This window comes from Typopeltis vanoorti, chromosome 25, assembly GCF_054136105.1.
Source record: "Typopeltis vanoorti isolate ZY-2024b chromosome 25, IOZ_Tvanoo_1.0, whole genome shotgun sequence".
Taxonomy (NCBI): Eukaryota; Metazoa; Arthropoda; class Arachnida; order Uropygi; family Thelyphonidae; genus Typopeltis; species Typopeltis vanoorti.
This window is the reverse complement of record NC_143573.1, coordinates 54,041,923-54,064,441: the sequence shown is the minus strand read 5'-3', so window position 1 is coordinate 54,064,441 and position 22,519 is coordinate 54,041,923. Positions and strand designations below refer to the sequence as shown.

Here is a 22,519-nt window from a genome sequence, read left to right as displayed (position 1 = left end):
ATGTATCCAAAATATTTTAACTTTCTTCTGTCAATATCCTTAAGAAGCCTTAAACTTCTGTTGATCTTTTCTAACACCCATTCATTTGTATGCCTTTCGGTATATGATATCCTCAACAGCCTTCTGTAACATCACATCTCAAAAGCAGATATCCGTTTCTTATCTGACTTCTTTAGGTTCTCACAAGTCTCACATCCATAAGTCGCTGTTGGAAAAACAACTGCATCCAAAATCCTCAACTTTGTTTCCATGGAGATAGATCCATCCTTCCAGATTTTAGACAGGTCTCTGACAGTTGTTTTAGCCATTCCTAACCTTTTTTTGACGTCTTCTGAACAGCAATTCTTCACATTAATAATGGATCCCAGGTACTCAAACTTGCTGACTTCCTCAATTCTTTCTCCATTAAGGTACACTTGTTTCTCAAGAGCTTCTCTGTTTGTATTTCCTTTCAGAACCATAATCTTTGATGTTTTAAGGATACTTGTGACATAAAGACTGAATAATATAAGCACGTAAACACAAGAAAGATATTTAATTAACCAAAATTTTCGGTCTGGAAATAGCAGACCATCTTTAGTGGCACTACAAGAATAGTTTTTAAAAAATAAAAATAAAATATAACATGGAATACTAACAATAGATCATTTAAAAATAGAACAAGCCGCTTGATGTTATATCACTAAGTATTAAAGGGAATATTTTTAAGCAGAGACATGATTGAAATAAAGATATTAATTAATAATATTAAATAACATAAAATTAATATGAATTAATGAGTTATCCTGATTAGATTTTCCCAGATTTTTGATATAGATATACAGTCAATTTCCTTGCATCTTTTGTTTAGATTTTTTTTCCTTATCTTTCCTACCTTTTCTTTGGAAATCTGCATTCAATTGTCTAATCCTTTCTTTGTTTCTCTGAATTTTCATTTTTCTTTTTTCTTGTGCTGTTTGAAGAGCTTTTTCTCACAATTATTTACAATCTTTCTTTCTTGTTGCTTTATTTAGTCTTCTATGCTGCTTCTATGAGTTTTGTTTCTTTCCATAGTTCTAATTCTCTTCCAGTCTTCTCCATACTTTTTGATTTCTTTCCAACTTTTACTTTAAATGTTTCATTTATAGAATTTAAATAAAATCTGATACTATCCACCTTTTGTTTCTTCTTGGCCTTTAATTTCAATTTCACTTCAGCTATCAATAATTCATGATCTGTCCCTCAGTCTGCACCGGGTAGTGTTTTTGCTGCTTGGATAGCACTCCTCCACCTTCTGCTCAATATAATCTATCTGATTTCTGTATTCTACATTAGATGAAGTGCATGTGTACAATCGTCTTCTATGCTGTTGGAAACAAGCGTTTGGAATAAACAACTGTTCTCGACACAAAACTCCAACGTCCTTTCTCCTGCTTCATCCCTCAGTCCTAAAGCAAGATTTCCAGTGATGCTTTGTTGTTCTTTTTCACTCACTTTTGCATTCCAATCACCTAATATCAAGAGAAAATCTGTTTTATAAGTACTGTATACTACTTGTTGCAAACTGCTGTAAAATTCTTCTACCTCTTCTTTACCTGAATCTGTAGTGGGTGCAAAAACCTGAATGAGCGTAGCATTCGCTGGGTATGCCTTCATTCAGATTAGAGTTATTCTATCGAACACTGGGTTGTTATCCAAAAGGTATTTTCTGTATTCTCTTCTAACTATGAATATTACTTCATAGTTTCTTCATAGGGTTCCATATCCAGAGTAATGCATCATGAAATTATCGGTATTAAAGTGACCCATTCCTGTCCATCTCAGTTCACTGATTCTTAAAATCTTAACTCGAGTTCCTCTCATTTCTTTCTTCACCAGTTCTAGTCTTCCTTGATACGTGCTTCTTACATTCCATGTTCCTATTTTATGTAAATAGGAAAGCGATAAAGCGAAGGTGGTAATGGTGAGATTACCTCTATCAGAAGTTGAACTTCCAGATGGCTTTGATCCAGCTTCATCATTCTTGTTAACTTAATTGGAAGTTCCTCTCTGCTCTTTCCCAGCAGCCATTTCAGTGGTGGCTGACCTGGATGTCTCATCTTCCAGCACTATATCAAAATAATTAGGCCTCTGTTCATAAGATTTTCTTGGCAAAATACATACCGAAGTCATTTGTTGTTGCCTACTTCTGTGTTTGTTTAGCCTACTAGGTAGTTCTAAACAAACTGCAAGAGATGAAGAAAAGTAAAATAAAAAATATTGGGGGAGGGTGGGAAGGAGCAAGAAGGAAAGAAAGAAAGATGAGTAGGGACCAGTCTACAGATAATATAGCAGATGTATATTACAAGAAATAAGGCATGGTCCAGCATCAGGTACCTTGGGTTTGCCACTCCCATACTCACTAATGTGAGCCCTTGAGATAGTTAACTGATATATCAGTGAATTTCTAATAATACTGCTAGTCTACAAATGAGTCTACAAATAAATACAAATGAGTTTTTTTTAATACAGCAAAAGGTAAAGTCAGACATATTTTTAACTTACCACAACTGTCTGGAATGCATTTGTAAGAATGGCCACTAGGGTGTTGATGAGAGCTATGATCATTAAAACATGGTAGAAGCCATACAATGCTTGTCCTACAGCCTGAGTGAAAAAATGAGTGGTAATATTTGGATTTGTTATATTGTTCTCATAGTTTGAAACTACTACATCAGCTGATTCCACTGGAGCCATGGTAAAGAGTGCCCAGAATAAAGTATTGATTGAATATGAAAACCTATGAAGAACAAAATAAAAATGAACAAGAAAGATAATATTAGATGTAATATTAGGAACTTTATTGAAATATTTATTGCGATAAAATAAATTATGGAATTTTGAATAAAAATACAAATACATTTCGCCAGGTGAATTATAGCATAAGAAGGAGAGAAACAATATAATAACTAATTGATGGAAGAACTTTTATGTTATTTGTTCTATTTATGCATTGAATTTTTAAAAGAACCATATATCTACTTCGAAAGAAGATAAAGGAAAAACTGTGGTGATGGTGGTGGTGGTGGTGGTAGTGGATAAAGACTATGAGAGGAAGACAGACTAAAAGGCAGTTGCCTTTTATAGGATACTTCCACCTATCAAGAAATTTGTTATAACTCTACAAAATCACAGATTAAATGATTAAATAAGCTCCTTGACAAAGTTGTAAGCTGGGATCAAAATACTTTGTATAAGTTGCACATCCATTTTTGGAAGGACTTCTTGTTTATATGGTCTACTAAAAATTCATAAAGAAGATTATTCAGTTAAACCCATTGTGAATTGTACTGACTCTCCCACACATAGAATTATTGCTAAGTTTCTTTCACATTTATTAATTGCCTGTACTGGACAATCCAGATCAACCATCAAAAATTCCACTCATTTCCTTGAAAAAATCAAGGGTATTGAAATACAAGTGTCAGATATGTTACTCAGCTTTGACACTGTTTCTCTATTTACATTTTGTTATCTGACACAATCAGTTTACTATATTATATGATGAACCCCCCCCCCCCCAACTTGCAAAGATTTTTGAATTTGTTATACAATCAGAATATTTCAGCTGAAAAAACATGATCCATAAACAGATTGAAGCCACTACCATGGATAGCCTTTTGTCTCTGCCTTTGGCAAACTATTTTTTGAACATCTGGAAGATACTTTGTTCTCATCTATTCATCCCCAAAACATAATGAAACCAAACCCTCTCTTTGGTTTCATTATGTTGATGATGATGTTTTTTTACTGTTTGGCCTCATTTTGAAAATGAATTTACTACTTTCCTACATTGAATTAATAGCCTTCATCAATGCATTCAATTCACCATGGAAAAAGAAAACAATGGCAGTTTACCATTTTTGGACATCCTTCTTACTTGCACAGCCTCCAGTACAATGTCAACCAGTGTTTATCGGAAACCTACCTTTACTGGCATACATTCATCAAAGTTTGCTCATCACACCTCTCAAAAAACAGGTGTTATTAAGTCATTAATTAATAGAGCACAACTACAGGTAGTTCTCACTTTACGAATTCCTGCTTTATGAATTTTTGGGTTGGAATTTTTATTTTAAATTGTGTGCAGTGAAGGAGATTACGCATATGTAATGATTAGTTAGAAAGAGCCTAAGTCACTCACCAACCTTCGGGATGCGAGCGTGTTATTCACAGTTTTCTTCAATTACACCTGAATTTTTATTTTGTTTTCTTTTTTTCACTATAACCTATTCAATTTTCCATCAATGTCAAAAAGAACAAACAGTGCAAAACCAGAAAATGAGTAAAAGAAATAAAGAAAAGCAATTACATTAGAGAAAAAATATGAAATTATTACCAGCCATCAAGTGAGTAGTACTGTTAAAGCTCTTTCTGAGAAGTTGGAAGTTTATTTTCAAGTGTAGGCAAACAATTCAGGTGCAAACTTTGTTTGCCTACACTTGGGTAAAGGATTAAACTAAATTTATTATAGTCTAACCAAGTGGAAAATAAACTTCCAACATCTTTCTCTAAATCCAGAGTAAATTAATAATAAGGTGGTACACCTTCTGGCAACTCGTATAAGTAAATATGAACTCTCCATTGCTTCTGCCTTAGCATCACCACTTCTGGGTTTGCCTCCCACTGATGAGATCTCAATAAAGGTCGAAACCGGTCTGGGTAGTGGCTCTTCCCTTAATGTATAGCATTATACATATCCACAAGGAGATGTGTTTTGCATTATGGGAGATACTGAGACAAAGAGTGATGAGAGCTTGGTCCACCTTTGCTATGGGCTGCCTCAGTCCTGAACTTTTTCTGAGAAATTTTCTCTTGCCGCTTGTACAGTTTGCACCATTTTAAAGGGTAAAGAAAAATATTTGAAAGTAAAAAAAAAAAAAAAACTATGAACGGAGTATGGCATAAACTTTGTCCTCAGTTTAATGATAATTGTGAAGCCTTTGAAGACCCAACAAAGATTGTGAATTCTGAAACTCAAGTGATCTTAGATATGACTAACCAGTAAATGGAAGTTTCAGAAGGTGATGTTAGTGAACTGCTTCAATCTCACACTATGGATCTATCACCTAATGATCGCCTTGAATTAGAGGAACAAGAAAGAAATGAAGAAAAAAAACACAAAGAAGATAACAAATATGACACTCTAACTCGGTTTTCACTTTAAAAAGGCCTAGAATAAGAAGCATTTATCAAAAAAGATCAAGCAATCTTTGAATCACAAGATTCAGACACAGAACAATTTAGTAAATTTTCCCACGAAATGAATAATGCTTCTGCTTCCTATTGAGCTATTTTAAATGAAAAGAAGTGAAAGTGAATGAAGCAGATGATACTCAAGGTCTTCTTTGAAATAAAAACAGATGCACCGAAGCTTGCTAATATATCTCCTTCTACATCGACAGCTGCTGATTCACCAAGTGATATGGAAATGAGCTTTTCTTTTTTTTTTCAAAGAATCTTTTTTAATTAAAAATTTTTCTTATGTTATTTTTTAAATACGGAAATCTTTGACCAGTAAAGTCTTTTCATATCATTTAATATTAGTTTTATATTTTATAAATTCCTTCTTACAAACATAACTCTCACTTATAGTATTATTTCTGAGGCAAATAAACTCCCGCTTTATGAATTCCCGAATTACGAACCATCGCCAGGAACCAATTAATTCTTAAAGGCAAGAACTACCTGTACTTTCACTATAAAAACTTTAATGGAATAAAATGGTTACAACCCTCATCGAATCCAACAGATAACTGATTTCTATGTTCTAATATCTAAGGATTCCTTGCAGACAGCAGGGCCCAATCCCTTATATTTCTGGTATCTCTGAACCTATTAGTAGAATTTTGAAATAAAGTATCACCTTAATCCCACATATTTTTCTATCAACAAAATTTCTCATCTATTACCATCCACAATAGACAAATTGTCATCTCTTTCTTTAGCTGGTGTTTACCAAATCCCTTGTGAATGTAATTTGTTCGCTTTGGGTAGACAGCTTATTCTCCATGTAAAAACAATTAATGAACATCAATACTACATTGAATATGTGAAACTTCAAAATTCTGGTCTAGCATACCATAGTATCTAGTAGGATACTATGGTGGTTCCAGATCAGAGTTAAGGAATACTATGTCTTATTATTTCTTAAGGAATACTTAATCCTGTGTCTGGAATACTATGGTCTTCCAGACACACGATTAAGCTTATCTTCTCCATTGAAGCAGTTTCAAATAAGAACACCTCTTCAAAGAAAGTTATGAAGCCCTTTTACATTAGTCTAACCTGAATCAGAATGATTATCTCCCCTTCTCTCTCTTCCCACCAAAAGTTTAGGAGATTCTCATTTTATGTATTATGCTATTATGTAAAACACTAGTGGTGGCGATGGGTAGTCGTAACCGTTTCCTATGCAGTGTGCAGGCACTGCATAGGAAACGTGCAAGACTCTAGTGGTCAAACATATGCCCCCATAATAATAATAATAATAAACTACTTATAAAGAAAAGAAGCCTTAATTTAGAAACTCATCTTTTGTTTATAGATTATGAAATCACTAAAGGATTTGACAAAGTAAAAAGATATATACTGTTTGATATATCACAAAAGAATAAATATATCTAATATTTTACTACATGCAATATTGAATATATACAAAGATAATATACAAAGAATGGTGAATAAACTATTATAAACTTGTGCTCCCAAATTTTATCGCTATTATAAGTATTTTTGCTCAAATTAATAATAAACGGAAATCATAACAGTGGGTACTAAGGAGCTGATTACTTCTGTACATCCTGTAAGAACTTATAGTGCATCAAGTCAGTTATCTTTTCAATTAAAATCAACCATGTATAAACGCCCACTATGTCTACCATGAGAAGCAAAGAAGGCGGCAACAAAGGCCAACGATGGAAGAGCACTTTGTGTCTTGCCAGTGCAGTGCCGTCGATCACCGACAAACACAATGATAAGAAAAAGAGTGCATTGTGCAGTTTCAGTTGCCACTGGCTACATGCTTCCTGCGCAAAAATAGATGAATAGTGCACAAACTATTAATGACCTTAACCAATCCTTCATCTGTTTGCTGTGTCTCTTTTCTGTAAAATAGCTTCTGAACTTAGGTAAACAAGTCAAAAACCTCGAATATCACCTTAACAGCGATGCAATGCAAGTGCACTCTTGCCTGCCAATGAATTCAGTGGCCTAACTGCATCAACAATACATGACTTGATTGAGGCTGAAAACAAGAAATTCAACATTGTTATTCTGAAATGGAAAGAATCAAATCACTAAAAGATGACATAAGTAAATTAACAGAAGAATGCAACTTTATTCTAGAAATATCGTCACGTGCCATCATTATGGTGCGATAAATAAAAGAAAGGACAGAACAAAATTTCCATGCCTCATGAAAGTGACTTGTGACACACTGCAAGCACATCTAAACTAATAACAGTAATTTAATAACAATTTAATAACAACTTGAACAAAAATGCTAAAATGGAGACAACAGTTGGGTCACTGACTACGAACAAGTTAAATTAGTAGAAAAATCAAGTGACGCCATTAGTAGCCACCACGGAGAGCAGTGTGCAGGCACTGCATAGGAAACGTGCAAGACTCTTGTGGTCAAACATATGCCCCACAGAGCCTTGCATATCCACTTCACTAACATCTTTGGCCTCAACCCAAGCCTTAATAGTTTCCACTACCATCTCTAGTATCAAATCTCACCTATTCTTTTTGGCAGAAACTCAAATTTCACCCCCCCCAGCCCTATTCATATCAACCTTCCAAACTACATACTCTTTAACTCCTTTTGACCCAAGGGCAGTGTCTATGCATATATCCACTCTGACATACCATGCTGGAGAGCACCCAACCTAGAATGGCTCAACTCTGAACTTCTTTGGATAAAAATCTCCCTTCCCCACTGAGTCAAATTCATTTGCTGTCTCTATTGCTACCCTAATGCCATTAACCAGTCTGAGCTCTGTAATTTCCTCTCCTTAAACATTGATTTTCTCCATTTCCACTTCTCTAACAGTGAAATCATCCTCTTAGGAGATTTTAATGTCTACAACACCAACTGACTTTCCTCGTCCAGTTGTACAGATCTAGCAGGCAGAGATGGTGAAACATTTGCCATCACCTTACACAAATTGTTCACATGCAAACCAAAATACCAGATAATCCAAACCACTCCCCAAACACCCTAGATCTCTTCCTCACTAATGACCCTTCCAAATACACAGTGAATGTAGTGGGGCCACCTGGGTAACTCTGACCACAATTTTGTGCTCATCTCCTCCCCCATGCAATAATGCTTACACAGCCACTCCTATACAAGAGTAGTTTGTCATTATAACAGTGCCAAGTGGGACAGCCTCCATGATTTCTATGCCTTATTCCCATGGTTGGACTATTCTTTTCAGCCTTCCAACCCAAATATATGCACTGAACATATCACTGAAGTAATCCTTACTGGCAAGGAAACATACATTCCTCACACTATTCTGAATTGCCATACCCTAACTAAACCCTGGTTCTCCAAAAGATTTGTACACAGCCAAGGCTATGTACAAATAAAAAATCAAGCATATCACAACTGCCTTACATTGAAAACTCCATCTTCCTTTAATGCTTGTACTCGAGCCCAAAATAGATGCAAGAAAAAAACTATCAATGCTTCCAAAACAGAGTTTGAAAGAACAAAAAGCAGAAACTTGCAGCCTGTCCAAACAGTAGCTGAGCCTTTTGGTTTCTTGCCAAAGCAACTGGTCATAACCTTTGCCCAATACTATTATACTCAGATGGCTCTCCTGCAACATCACCCACAGAAAAACCCTCCTGGTTTCACACTTTCCCTCCAATGCATGCATAACTGACAATGGTAAATGCCCCCAACCATTCCAGATGTCCAGTATACAATGCCCCTATATGCTTTTGCCAGAAAGAGATCGAAAAACCACTGTCCAAATTCTACACAAAAAAGTCTCCTGGCACTGATGACATTCCTCCAAATGTTCTGAAAGTTTGTGCACCAGAACTGACTCCTATCCTATGTCATTTGTATATATTCTTTTACTCCACTGGTATCTATCCTACAGCTTGGAAATTGGCCTACATTCAACCCATTCCCAAAAAAGGGCAACAAATCACTGCTGTCAAACCACCACCATATCTCACTAGCTTCAGTCCTATCTAAAGTAATGGAGAGAACCATAAATTCCCAACTCCTACACTACCTCGAAGGCATCAAGCTAATAAATGACTACCAGTATGAATTCTGTTGCTGCTGATCAATAGGAGATCTACTCACATATATTACCATCTCTGGGCAAATGCCATGGAGAAGATTGGTGAATCTCAAGTGGTGCACTTGATATCTCCAGAGCTTTTGGCTGAGTCTGGTACAAAGGTTTGCTAAGCAAACTACCATCATTTGGTCTGTCTCAGAATTTCTGCAGCTGGATTGCCAGCTTTCTGTCTGGATGCACACTATGTGTGATAGTGGATGGTTTCTTATCCTATCACCATTCAACTTCTTCTTCTTCTTGTGCCTTATCCTATCTATTTGGGGTCGGCCTTTTTACATGATGTGAACTTACAAAGCGATCCCAACTGATTGGTCACAGATCCTGATGTTTGGGAGGGGGAGGTATATTTGTCTGTAGAAGTGTGTGTGTATACAGGACCGGTTTGCCTGTTCTGAGGGGCAAAAAACCTGAGCTTCTGGGAGAAAAAACTCTCCACCTCTGGCTAACTCACCTTTAGTCAAAAGAGTCCTTGCATCATGGATGGGAATTGAACCCAGGACTTTCTGACCAAATACCGACTGAGATAGAGAGGCTCTCCTCTCACCTTCAATTACATTCCACAAAGTTCTGTACTCTCAACAACTCTCTTCCTTTTATATATATATATATATATATATATATCAAAGACATACTTCAGTTGATCTCTTACCCAATACACAGTTTTGCAGATGGCAGCACAATGCACTCCTCCATTTCATTTTATAAACCTTACTCTATACAACTCACCTCAACCTACAGAACATCAACTACCACTGCCCACAATTCTGATCTCCAAGCCATCCTCCAATGGGGTTCAGATAACTTCGTCAATTTCAATTCTAGTAAAACTCAATTCGGTCTTATTTCTAACAAAAAAAGAACCATTTTCTCCTAGTATTATTTTTGATACTCAAATTTCCAAACAAGATGAGATATCTCTTCTTGGAGTCACACTGACATCAAGCTTCTCCTGGTATAAACATACCACAATAATTGCATCCTCAGCTTCTAAAAAACTAGGATTTCTCTTTTGCTCAAGATATTATCTCACCTCTGAAGAGCTGTTAAACTTATACAAATCACAAATCTTCCCAGCTATTGAATAATGTTCTCACATTTGGAGTTGGGCACCTGTATGAGCCTCTCTCAAAATGCTTGAGTCAATACAGAGGAGGGCAACTAGATTGATTAATAACTCATTAAATGTAAACAAGTTTCTCCTTTCTCAACCCACTGCTAATATACAGTACTAGCGTACTACAGATTAATTAGCCAACCTCACATGTATGGGCCCAACATAAAAAAAAAAAAAAAAAAAAGATAAAAGATAAAAATAAAAATAAATGAAAAGTGTCTAAAAAACAATCTATAAACCGAGAAATAAAACATGGATGCCTTCTGTCTTCAACACTTTTTAATATTACTGTTATGTGCCATCCAGTTATTTTCAACTCTTGGTGATTTTGTGAACAAATGGCTCTCCATCCCACTTGGACTCTTGTCCTTTCTTTAAGTAATTGTAAGTTCAAGTTGGTAAGTTCATTTATGTTATCCATCTAACTATTTAGTGATCTTCTCATTCCCTCAGACCAAAGTAAATCAACTTCTGTTTAGCGATCATCGCCTCCAAGGACATTCTGTCTTTATATTCTCTAAAATCTTCTTACTGGTTATTCTTGCAGTCTGTGGGATTCTTAATCATCTCCTCTACACCCATAATTCAAATGAATCAATTTGTTTTCTGTCTTTCTTCTTAATAATCCAGATTAAACATTCATACATCACTAATGGAAATACCACTGCTTTAACAATTCTAACTTTCGTGACCTTACTCACACCTCTACCTTACATAATTTTTTTAGGTTTAGCATCGCTTTTTTTTTTCTGTGACTATTCCTTCTTTTAATTTCATCTTCACATTCATCATCATTTCTGATTATGAGCACCAGTAAATCATAACTTTCAATGATTTCTATTTTATCTCCTAATATAAATTAATTTAAATTGTCAGAAACCATCATTTTTGTTTTGCTGATGTTTAAATTAAAAGAAGCTTTGTTACTTTCCCTCTTAACTCAACCACTCCAAATCTTCTTTAGTTTCTGCTATGAGCAGAGCCAGCTGGAGGTTTTGCGGGACCTTGGGAAAAAATTATTAGTGGGGCACCTCATATTTGCTGGTGCCTTTTATCATTGCCGGTACCGGGTACTGGCAATGATATAAGGACAAAGAATTAATATAAATTTAATTAAAATATTTCCATATCAATACATTCTCTGAAACATCAAAAATTCTATTATCAAATTTCTTTGAAATGTGAAAGTGTGGGTCCCCATTGAGCGCAGGACCTCGGCCTGAGCCCCAAAAATCCATCATCTGAGCCGGCCTTGGCTATGAGGACTGTATCATCAGCATCTGCATATCTTAAATTATTTAAATTTTCTGCCACTAATCTTAATTCCAGTGTGATCTTTGTCTAAATCAGCCATTCTCATAATACATTCACTATAAATATTAAAAAGGTAGGGCATATACAACCCTGCCACACCCCCTTTTCCCGCCCAAACACTTTGTTTCCTCCAAATATTGTTTTTACTGAACTTCTCGGTTGTAACACAGCCCTCTTATCAAGAGAATTAGATGCTCAGGTATTCTCAATGATCTCATTACAATCCACTGTCTGTTGTGATCCATGAAATCAAAAGCTTTCTTATAATCAAGAAAACAAATGAATACTTCCTCTTGTTCTTTCCATAATCATCTTATGTTTGTAATATGGTTTCTAGTTCCTCCACTTCTTCTAAAGCCTGCAAGTTCTTGTGTCATTTCTCAAATCACATATGGCTCCAGTCTTTTTTGGAGGACTTTCAGCATATCTTTACTTGCATGTGAATTTAAAGCAATGGTTCTATAATTTCCCAATCTCTGGGATTCGATTTTTTTTGGAATCAGGATGAATACTGATGTTTTCCAATCTCTAGGCCAATATATTTTCTTCCAAACCTGCTGCCAAATTTCAATATATTCACTACTTCATCACCAGCTGTTCTAAATAATTCCACTGACACCCCAACAGCTCCTGGAGCTTTTCCTTTTTTGATATCACTTCACTTTTCATTATCATGGGTTCCTCAACAAATTCTCCTTCAATATTATTATCTTTCTTGTACAAATCCTCTACATACTCTTTCCACCTTTTTCTCACTGCTTCTTCTTCCATCAGACATGTTACTGAATTGCTTTTTACAACTCCTAATCGAGGGATAAACTTTCCTGTAATATCATTTATATTTCTAAACAGATCTCTTGTTCTTTCCATAATACTGCTTTCTTCAATTTCCTTCCACCTCTTGTTTAGATGTTTTTTATTATCTTTACTAACCTGTCTCTGGAAATCTGCCCTCAGATGTCTAACCCTTTCTTTATTTCTAAGAAGTTCCATTTTTCTTCTTTCCTCTGCTATTTGAAGAGCTCTTTCTCACAAATGTTTACGATTTTTCTTTCTTGTCGCTTTATTTAGAGTCTTCTTTGCTTCTTATACGACTGTATATTTTGTTTCTTTCCATAGTTCTAATTCTCTTCCTGTCTTCTCCATACTTTTTAATTTCTTTCCGACTTTTACTTAAAATGCTTCATTTACAGGATTTAAATCAAATCTAATACTGTCCTTTTGTTTCTTTTTAGCCCTTAATTTTAATTTCACTTCAGCTATCAATAATTCATGATGTGTCCCACAGTCTGCACGATGGAGTGTTTTTGCTTCTTGAATAGCACTCCTCCACCTTCTGTTGGCAATAACGTAATCAATTTGATTTCTGTATTGACCATATATTATTATTATTATTCAAGCCTCCATTATTCATTCTTCAAACACAAAGCCTATCATACCACTCCTTCAACACACCGAATGTTCATGCACTCACCACTCTATTATGTAAGCAATGCATTCCACGGTTCAACCACCCGAAATGCAAAGCAGCCACTCCTCACTCTCTTGCACACAGCTTCATTTTGTAACTTCCAGGGATAGCCCTTTGAGGGTTCCATCAAGTGAAAGAACTCCCCAGTGTCAACCCTGTAACTACTTCTCAACAGTTTAAAAATCTCAATCATATCACTTCTCCTTCTTCTATCTACTCTGCACCCTTTCTACAGTTTATCCCTTTGAAATCTTCAGAACCAAATTTGAGAAGAATAGCCCAAGTGTGGTCTGAGCAGGACTTTACAGAATAGAATGATAACTCATTTATGTCTGCAGGTCAGCATTCTTCTCAGTATTGCAGTAATCCTCTGGGTTACCTTGACCACCTTTGCAATATGTTTCCTGAATTTCAGCTATCTATTAATCATGATCCCAGATAAGTTGCCTTCCCTACTTCCTCCTGTATAATTGCTCCAACAGAATATGCAGCCTCGCATCGATACAGCCCAACTTCAGGACTACATTTAGCTGCATTAAATGGACATTCCCTATTCATTTTCCCGCCTGTCCTGTTTATTCAAATCCTCTTGCAGGGCTACCACATCTGCACTATTACTATTAATAATTCCCAGCTTCACATTATCTGCAAAGAAAAGAATGTCCTCCTGCAATCCATTGACAATATCATTGATATAAAGGTTAAACAATACAGGTTCCAGTACCGAGTCCTGTGTGATCCCAATTGTAACCTTCTGCCTCCTTGATATTGCCCCTCCATACACAGCTCTCTGATACCTATCAGATAGCCAATCCTGAATCCAGTCCACTAACCTGACATCTAAATCATCTAAATCCATGTGTTGCAACTTAAATATCAGCCTATCACGTGGTACCCTGTCAAATGCATTTGTATAAAAAAATAAATAAATAAATAAAAAAAAAAACACCTTCAGAACACACGCAATTTACAGTAAAAAAATACTAGCTGTGGTGGTGGGCAGTGGATGGCACTGATGTAGATGATTAGATGAAGTTTGGTGTAGAGGTGGAGACGGAGCGTTCTACAATGGGTGTCCTCCCGCGATGAGTCTTCGGACTCCTTGGAGGTGTCACGAAATAATAATAATAATAATAATAATATGCCTTTCCCTCGTCGATCGCTCTTGTCACTTTATTATAAAAGGGAATCATATTATTAACACGTTCGCTGCCAACTATGAGTATACTCGTAGTGGGTAAACCTGCTTCACAAGCCAGCTACGAGTATACTCGTATGACGCTTACCGCCGGGAACGAGATTATTGTAGTGACCTTGAAGAAGTGAAAATGCTTGGCTTGTGGGGCTAGCATCAAAACTGTGTATTCTCATAGACCGTATATGCTCTGTACAAGCCAACTACGAGTATACTCGTAGGACGTTTACCTCCGGTAACGAGATTATCGTACTGACCTTGAAGAAGTAAAACTGCTCGGTGTAGGGGAACAGACCATGCCAAAGTAGCGTGGCAGCGAACGTGTTAAAGTACTCCTTAACAAACTCATGTTGACTCTCACAGATAATATTACCCTCATGTGCCCAATGCTGTATATGGTCCTTTACTAATTTCTCCAAGATCTTACCTATTGATGAAACACAAACTGTACTATAATTTGACACATCCAGTCTGCTACCACACTTATGCAATGCCACTATCTTACTCTCCATCCACTCCTTGGGTACCTTTCTCTTTGTCAGACTTTCACTGAAAAGTCAGGTAAATGGAGCTGTCAGTTCTTCAGCACATTCTCTCAACCCATGGTGAAATTCCATTCTGTCCCACTGCTTTATTGTCATCGAGAGTATTCAGTATTTGAAATACGCTCTCCTCTTGCACTTTTAAACCTTGAACCTGCCCTATCCCTCTGGTATTAAAACCAGCTTCTCCAGGATGAAATACTCCAATAAAGAGTTCATTGAACAACTCCATTATGTCCTTTGCATCAGCCACTCTATTTCCATTTTTGTCAAACAATGTCTCTCTTTCACAATCATTTCTCCTCCTACTAGCCACATAGATAAAAAAATTCCTATTTTCTTTGGATCTCAGGGCCAATCTCATCTCATATTCCAGTTTTACCTTCCACACCATACTAGCCACTCTTCTGGCCTGAGTCTTATATTCTTCATGCATCTGCTCTCCTTATATCTCTTCCATAATCTCTTTTTTACCTGCAGTTCCTGTTTGTTATTGTTTGTCATCCATTTTACACCAAACTGTGTTCTCTTCTTCACTTGTGGTATACAGCCTGCTATTGTTGCTAATAAATTTAAAAATTTAAAATTTAAAAATCTCAATCATATCACTTCTCCTTCTTCTATGGTCAGGCGCTACGAACGTGCTTTGAAGAGCTCCTGATTCAGATAAGTTTTACTAGGAATAATTAAGTATATATGCGTAATTGTTTAAGTAAGAGCGGCTGTAAACGTTGTACGCTACCGATAGTATTAGTGTGGGGTTTTTTTTCTTGCTTAAACTAAATACGAAAACGTTAATATTAGACCTAGTAACCTGCAGAGAAAAAAAATGACGGCTGCATTGTCATTCCATGATTTTAATTTGGATTTCAGTAGGTTCGTTAAGTGTGAGGTCTGTTATATGTATTCCTTCGATTACATAAATGATTTGTGGATGTTTAGTGCGGATGGAAGAAGGGTGTGTGCGAAATGTGACCTGAACGAGGAATTGATGAATGCGAATATGAAGTTGATGACAGAAAGTGCTAGTACCGATTGTGTCGTGAGTGCACGTTTGAAAGAGAATGGCGAGAAAGACAGGCGAAAAAATGTTAAAAAATCAGGAAAAAAGAAAAAGAGTGATTTGACAACCGTAACGGATGTTAAAAGGGACGAAAGTGAGGCGGAAAGAAACGAAATTGAGAGAACGAATGAAAGTAGAAATGGCGTGGTGCAGAAACCGCAAGTAAAAAAAATCGAAAGAATGAATGATAGCGAAAAAAGAATGACTGATGGCGAAAGTTGGACGCATGTTGGAACGAAAGTACTGAACCAAAGAAAGATGAATGACAGTAAAAGTGAGAAGAATGATAGCGAAAGTTGGACGCATGTTAGTCCGAAAGTACAGAAACAAAGAAAGATATGTGAGAGTGAAAGTGAGAAGAATGACAGTGAAAGTTGGACGTATGTTGGACCGAAAGTACGGAAACAAAGAAGGATGAATGAGAGGGAAAGTGAGAAGAGAGGGTCGAGAGTTAGAAAGTTAGAAAGATTTAATGATAGAGTGAATGTGTCGCGAGGTTCAGAAGGTGAATTGGATTGGATGAAGCAAGAAATGAAATGGATGCGGAATGAAATTAAGAGAATGCAGGTCAAAACTATTAAAATAAATCATGATGGCATGAAAGAGTTAACAAAAGATGAGCGAGTGGCGTTGTATGGCGACTCCATTATTAAAGGTGTGCTAGAGGATAAAATGCACAAGGTATGTTTTCCAGGCGGTAAAATGAGTAGAGTGATTGAGGCATTGAACATGAGGCGGGAACGAGCAAAAGAGTTAATTGTATTAATTGGAACAAATGATTTGAGAGAGAACAAAGAGCATGTCAAAATGAATGTCAGGAGACTGCTTGGAAAGATAAAGGAGAATAGTGTGACAGGAAGGGTGGTCAGTGTGTTGCCTAGGTATGATTGTGGTGAAATGAGGCGGAGAGCAAGGATTATGAATGATATTCTGGCTGAAATGTGTGAGGAGATGGGAGTACAGTTTGTTAATGTGTGGAATGAGTTTGAGGGACGAAGTGAGCTGTATGGGAGCGATGGACTGCATTTGAGTGGTTATGGTGTGAGTCGCTTGGAGAGACTGCTGCTGGAAGGTAGAGAAGTGAATAGAGAGAATGAATCAGATCGAGAGGGGAGTGATGTGGAAGAGCAGGAGAGTAAGACAGGAGAGATTGAAGGAGTGGAAATGAATGTGGAAGTGAGTGGTATGAGTATAGAAAATGAGAGAATGGGTGTGCAAGAGGAGCAGGGAAACGGGGAGGCTCAGGGTGGACAGGGATACACAGCGAGAGAAAGGTGGATGCTTCAAGAGGAGGTGAGAGAATGTGTAGGCAGGAAAGTAATGGGATGATCAGGGATCAAAAGGAAACAGATGGAATTGCAAAGGGTTCTAAAATGAAGAAGCAGAAAGAGAAATGGCCCCAGTCCAGCATGGAGAGATCACATCGAGTGAGTGGTATCAGTGGAACTAGCTGTAGATCAAGAAATGAGTTGTTGTGTTTGTATACCAATGCTAGAAGTATAAGAAACAAGGCGGATGAAATGGTTGCACTAATTGCGTCTGTGCACCCAGAGATTGTCGGAATAAGTGAGACATGGTTAGATGAGGATGACATCCTGACAGGAATAGAGATGGAAAGGTATGATGTGTTTCGTGAGGATAGAAGGGGTAAAAAGGGAGGGGGAGTGCTATTGATGATAGAGAAAGAGTTATGTCCATACAAGGTAGAGATGCAAGGGGGAAATGGGGCCAGTGGTTTTGAGGCAGTATGGTGTGAGATAGAGGTGAATAGAATCAAATACTTGGTGGGATGTTGTTATAGACCTGGTAATGTGGATGGTGGTGATAGTGAAATGTATAGTCAAATAAGCCAAGCAAATAAGAAAAGGGTGATCATTATGGGTGATTTTAATTATGGCAATATAGACTGGAATGAAGAGATAGCAACTGGAAGTAAAGAAAATGAGTTTCTTGAGTTTTTGAGGGATAACTACCTCAGACAGGATGTAACAGAGGGCACAAGAGGATTAAGGGTCTTGGATTTGGTCATCTCATCGGAGGATGTAATTATCAATGAGGTATCAAATCATCCACCAATTGGTGAAAGTGACCATGAGGTGATTACTTGGGTGGTTGCCAGCAGTGCAAGGACCCCTGTGAAAAAAGGGTATATGTGGAACTACAAGGGGGGTGATTATGAAGAGCTCAGGAGACAGCTTGCAGGTGTAGCATGGAATGAGGAGTTAGCTGGAAAAGAGATCAATGCAGCTTGGGGGATTTTCAAAAAATATTTAGTGGATGCAATGTCTAAATGTATACCACGGGTGAGAAGGTTAAATAAGTTAGGTGTGAGATGGATGAATAAAGAGATTAAGCATGCAATACAGAGAAAAAGGGCATTGTGGAGGCAGCATAAGAGAAGTGGAAGTAACCAATTTCATGAGTTCTACAAAGACCCAGGCAAGGAGAGTGACTTGGTTGGTGAGAGTAGCTAAAGAGAGGTATGAACAGCAGTTAGCTAATGAAGCTAAAAAGAATCCTAGGGAGTTCTTTCGATATGTAGCCAGCAAAAGAAAGAATGATTATGGAAGGATGACATTGATTGGAGGAAATGGTATAAAGACAGCTGTTGCAGAATGTGTGGTGGAGATACTTAATGAGCAGTTCATAAAGATCTTTCAATCTTGTGAATGTGACTTCATGGAGAGATTAAGAGCAGTTGATGATGGGGAGGAGAGACTGCCTAAGTGAGCAAGAGGTGTTTGGGGAGTTGAGTAAACTAGATGTAAATAAGGCTGTGGGACTTGATAATATATCACCGCGTATTCTGAAGGAATGTGCCAGAGAGTTGACACCTGCCTTGACATATTTTTTTAATACGAGTCTTGCACTTGGTCAAGTCCCTAAAGAGTGGAAGGAGGGCAAGATTGTGCCACTTCATAAAGGAGGTGATCGAACTCAAGCATCAAACTATAGGCCTATCTGTGTGTCGGGTGTTGTGGTTAAGTTGTTGGAGAAGCTTGTGAGAACTAGAATCCAGAGTTGGGTTGACAACAATGGTATAATCTTTGATGGACAGCATGGATTTGCTAAAGGGAGGTCGTGTTTTAGTAATCTACTTACTTATTACAATAAAGTGACTGCTTCCTTGGACAGAGGAGAAGGATACACAGTAATATACTTGGATTTCGCAAAAGCTTTTGATAGAGTGCCTCATGATAAGTTGACAGTCAAACTAGAGCAGATGGGGTTGGATATTAGATTAGTGCATTGGATTGGAGACTGGCTATCTGATAGGTATCAACAAGTTGTGTATGGGGGTGCAATATCCAGGAAAAGGAAAGTCACTAGTGGAGTGCCTCAGGGATCTGTTTTAGGGCCATTACTATTTAACTTGTATATTAATGATATTGGCGAAGATTTGGATGGAGATATTCAGTTGTTTGCAGATGATGCAAAGTTGGGAAGAACCATAAAGAGTAGTGAAGATGTTGTGGCCTTGCAAGAAGACGTGAATAAATTGAGTGATTGGGCAAGCAAATGGGGGTGTGAGTTCAATGTTGCAAAATGTAAGGTTTTAAAATTTGGAAAACAAAGATGGGATGCAGAATTTATGCTTGGTAAGAATATATTGTTGGAAGTAGAGGAAATAAGAGATCTGGGAGTGATAGTGGATAAGGATCTAAAATTTAGGGGTCACATCGCCAAAATTGTGAAGACAACACAAAGACTTCTGGGAATGATGAGGAGGACACTGACGTGTAGAAGTAGGGAGATTCTTGTTCCATTGTATAAGGCTTTGATTAGGCCACACATGGACTATTGTGCCCAGATTTGGTCACCTGGTTTTCAGAAGGATGAAGAGATGTTGGAAAGGGTCCAAAGGCGACTGACTAAGGTAGTTTCTGACCTCTGGAATGTCGAGTATGAGGAAAGATTGAAAAGATGTAATTTGCAGAGACTAGTGGAGAGAAGGAAGAGGGGAGATATGATAGAGACCTACAAGTTGGTAAGGGGTTGCTATAGGATCAATGGTGGAGAAGTTCTACAGCGAATAGTGGGAGATCAGGGGAGAACCAGAGGTCATCCCTGGAAACTGTATAAAGAGGGTGTGAGTAGGGGAGTGAGAGGCAGGTTTTTTTCGTGCAGAGTTGTGAATGATTGGAATGCCTTGCCTGAGAGTGTGGTGTCTGCAAGGAGTTTGAATGTGTTTAAGACCCAGTATGATGAGATGTGTGTGAGATAAAAGGACCTCCTAGATGAGTCTTTGACTCCATGAGGTCTTGTTTAATAATAATAATAATAAATAATAATAATAATAATAAAATATTCCTTCACAATTTCTCTAGCACTAATGATATCTCACCCTTCCAATTGCTCCCTCCATGGAACTGCTCCAAGTTGATATCTAAGACTGTTATAATCATCTGCCTTATAATTCCATGTGCATTTTTTTTCTCTTTGATGCTCATGCATATCTATTCATCTTGCAAGTCAAAATGTTCTGATGCATTGACCAAATCCAAAACTCTTGAACCTCATGTTCCTTCTACTACGTGTTGCTAAGACATTTGTCCCTTAAGAATTCTAGAAATTCCATTCCCTTATTACTACATACAGTTTCCTCTTCCCAATTTATACTGCTGTAATTAAAATCTCCAATAACTATCATTATTCTTGCACTTCTCAAGCTCAACTGCCTAAACCAGGGCTCGCCAAACTTCTTTAACCATCGACCCCTTCAAGAGTTTCTTCACTTTTTATCGACCCCCTCTATTTTACTATTATGTAATTATAATAGGACAAGCAAAAAAGATGCTTGTATAAGTTTTTAGATTCTTTATTTTATAGTTAGTGTTTATTGTATGTATAATATAGTATGTATTATTGGCTTAACGTCAAAGGGATACGTTTTTGTTTTTGACATCCTTCTTAACATTACATATTTGATAGGAGGGATAAATAATATATAAAATATAAAATTTAATTTAGAAAACAAAATAACAATAATACAATCTTCCTTATATATATGAAAATAAGACTTTTATTAACTTAGTATACAATTTACTAACGTTGTCAATGTGAAGGGTGTGCTCCGTGAGTCTTGACAAGATTAGCAATGTTGGGTTCAAAATTAGTAAGTTTCAGCTTTAAATCACCATGGAATTCTATATCTAGCTTATTTCTTTGTTTTGTTAAAATGGAATTAACATGGCTTCAACATGTACGAGCTTGGAAATGCAAGCAAAAAGGGGAGTACCACTTCAGAAAGTTTTGGATATTTTTCTACAACATTTATATTCGTCCAAAAGTAACTTAAAGTCATATTTTCAAAAAGCATTTTAGCTTCAAGATGATTTTTAGAATCTGAAGCTGCCATTGTGGTTACTGGGGTGGGTTGTAACAAAATAATTAAAATTGAAGTCAGTAAGCAAAAGTAATAAGTCTAAATAATATACCTACTCACGCATTTCTATAGAATGTACCAACCCTGCTCAACTCTTCAACATAGAGAAGTTTAGTTTAGTTTGTGAATGAATAACGATTGAATTATAATATGTATGTTGATGAATTTTAGAACATTAACTCTCACTTGTATGTCGATGCGCAAAAATGAGACTGGGATCGAATACATGTCAGTATAAGTAAATAAGCAACCGCGCACGTGTTGCAATCTCGCTCCCACCGCACCGGCTGGGTGGGAACCACCGACATCCGTTTATTGGTAAATACGTCATTTTGGCCTATTGATTAGCCTAAGTAAATATTTTCATGACCTTGCTCCATCTTACAGGTCCTATTCATGTCACTGTTCCCACAATTCACTCTTAATTGCATTGTCATTCAGGATGGAAGTAATCCAAGTTAACCGAATTAAATATTACCCGTACAATGATATTTTTTATTTTTCTATATATTTTTCTTCTTATATTTTCTTATATTCATCTTATATTTTTCTATCGACCCACAATCAACCCCCTAAACCAAATCAATCCCTAATAATGTTATATCGACCCCTGGGAGTCGATATCGGCCACTTTGGCAACCACTAGCCTAAACAGCTCATGCTATATGCTTTCAAAACTATTAGTGCCACTGGCCTCCAAATTCTCGACTGTGAGAGAACATAAGTCATCACTTATCATAAGCAGTATTCCACTACTGCGTTTTTTCTTCCTATCATGTCAAGAAATGCTGTACTCTGCTGCTTCTAATCCTGTTAGTATATCAGCTTCTGTCACCTTAACCTTTTCCACCTTAGCAATAAGGAAGCCAAGAGGAAGCTACAGATTTCTTGGGAAGGCTCTATTTTAGAACATTCCTGGAACCCAATCTACCTCAGTGTGATTCTTGATTGCACCCTTTCATATAAAATACACATAGGAAGGATTTCACTAAGTCATATGAGCATTCACAGGTAACAGCTAATCAAATTGCTCACCAGCTGCTGCTGAATGGAAAATTCCATAAAAAGGACCCCAAAAATAAGATAT

The 22,519-nt window shown here is 37.0% G+C and overlaps 1 protein-coding gene across 3 annotated transcripts in view; it reads right to left on the bottom strand.

Moving 5' to 3' along the window:
* LOC150092751 (short transient receptor potential channel 4-like) overlaps positions 1–22,519 on the bottom strand; it is a 443,103-nt gene that overhangs the window by 28,364 nt on the left and 392,220 nt on the right. For all 3 annotated transcript variants that reach the window (XM_090414697.1, XM_090414698.1, XM_090414699.1), the window contains one exon: positions 2,524–2,758. In XM_090414697.1, the coding sequence (XP_090270823.1) occupies positions 2,524–2,758 (235 nt within the window). The remainder of the gene's footprint in view (positions 1–2,523; positions 2,759–22,519) is intronic.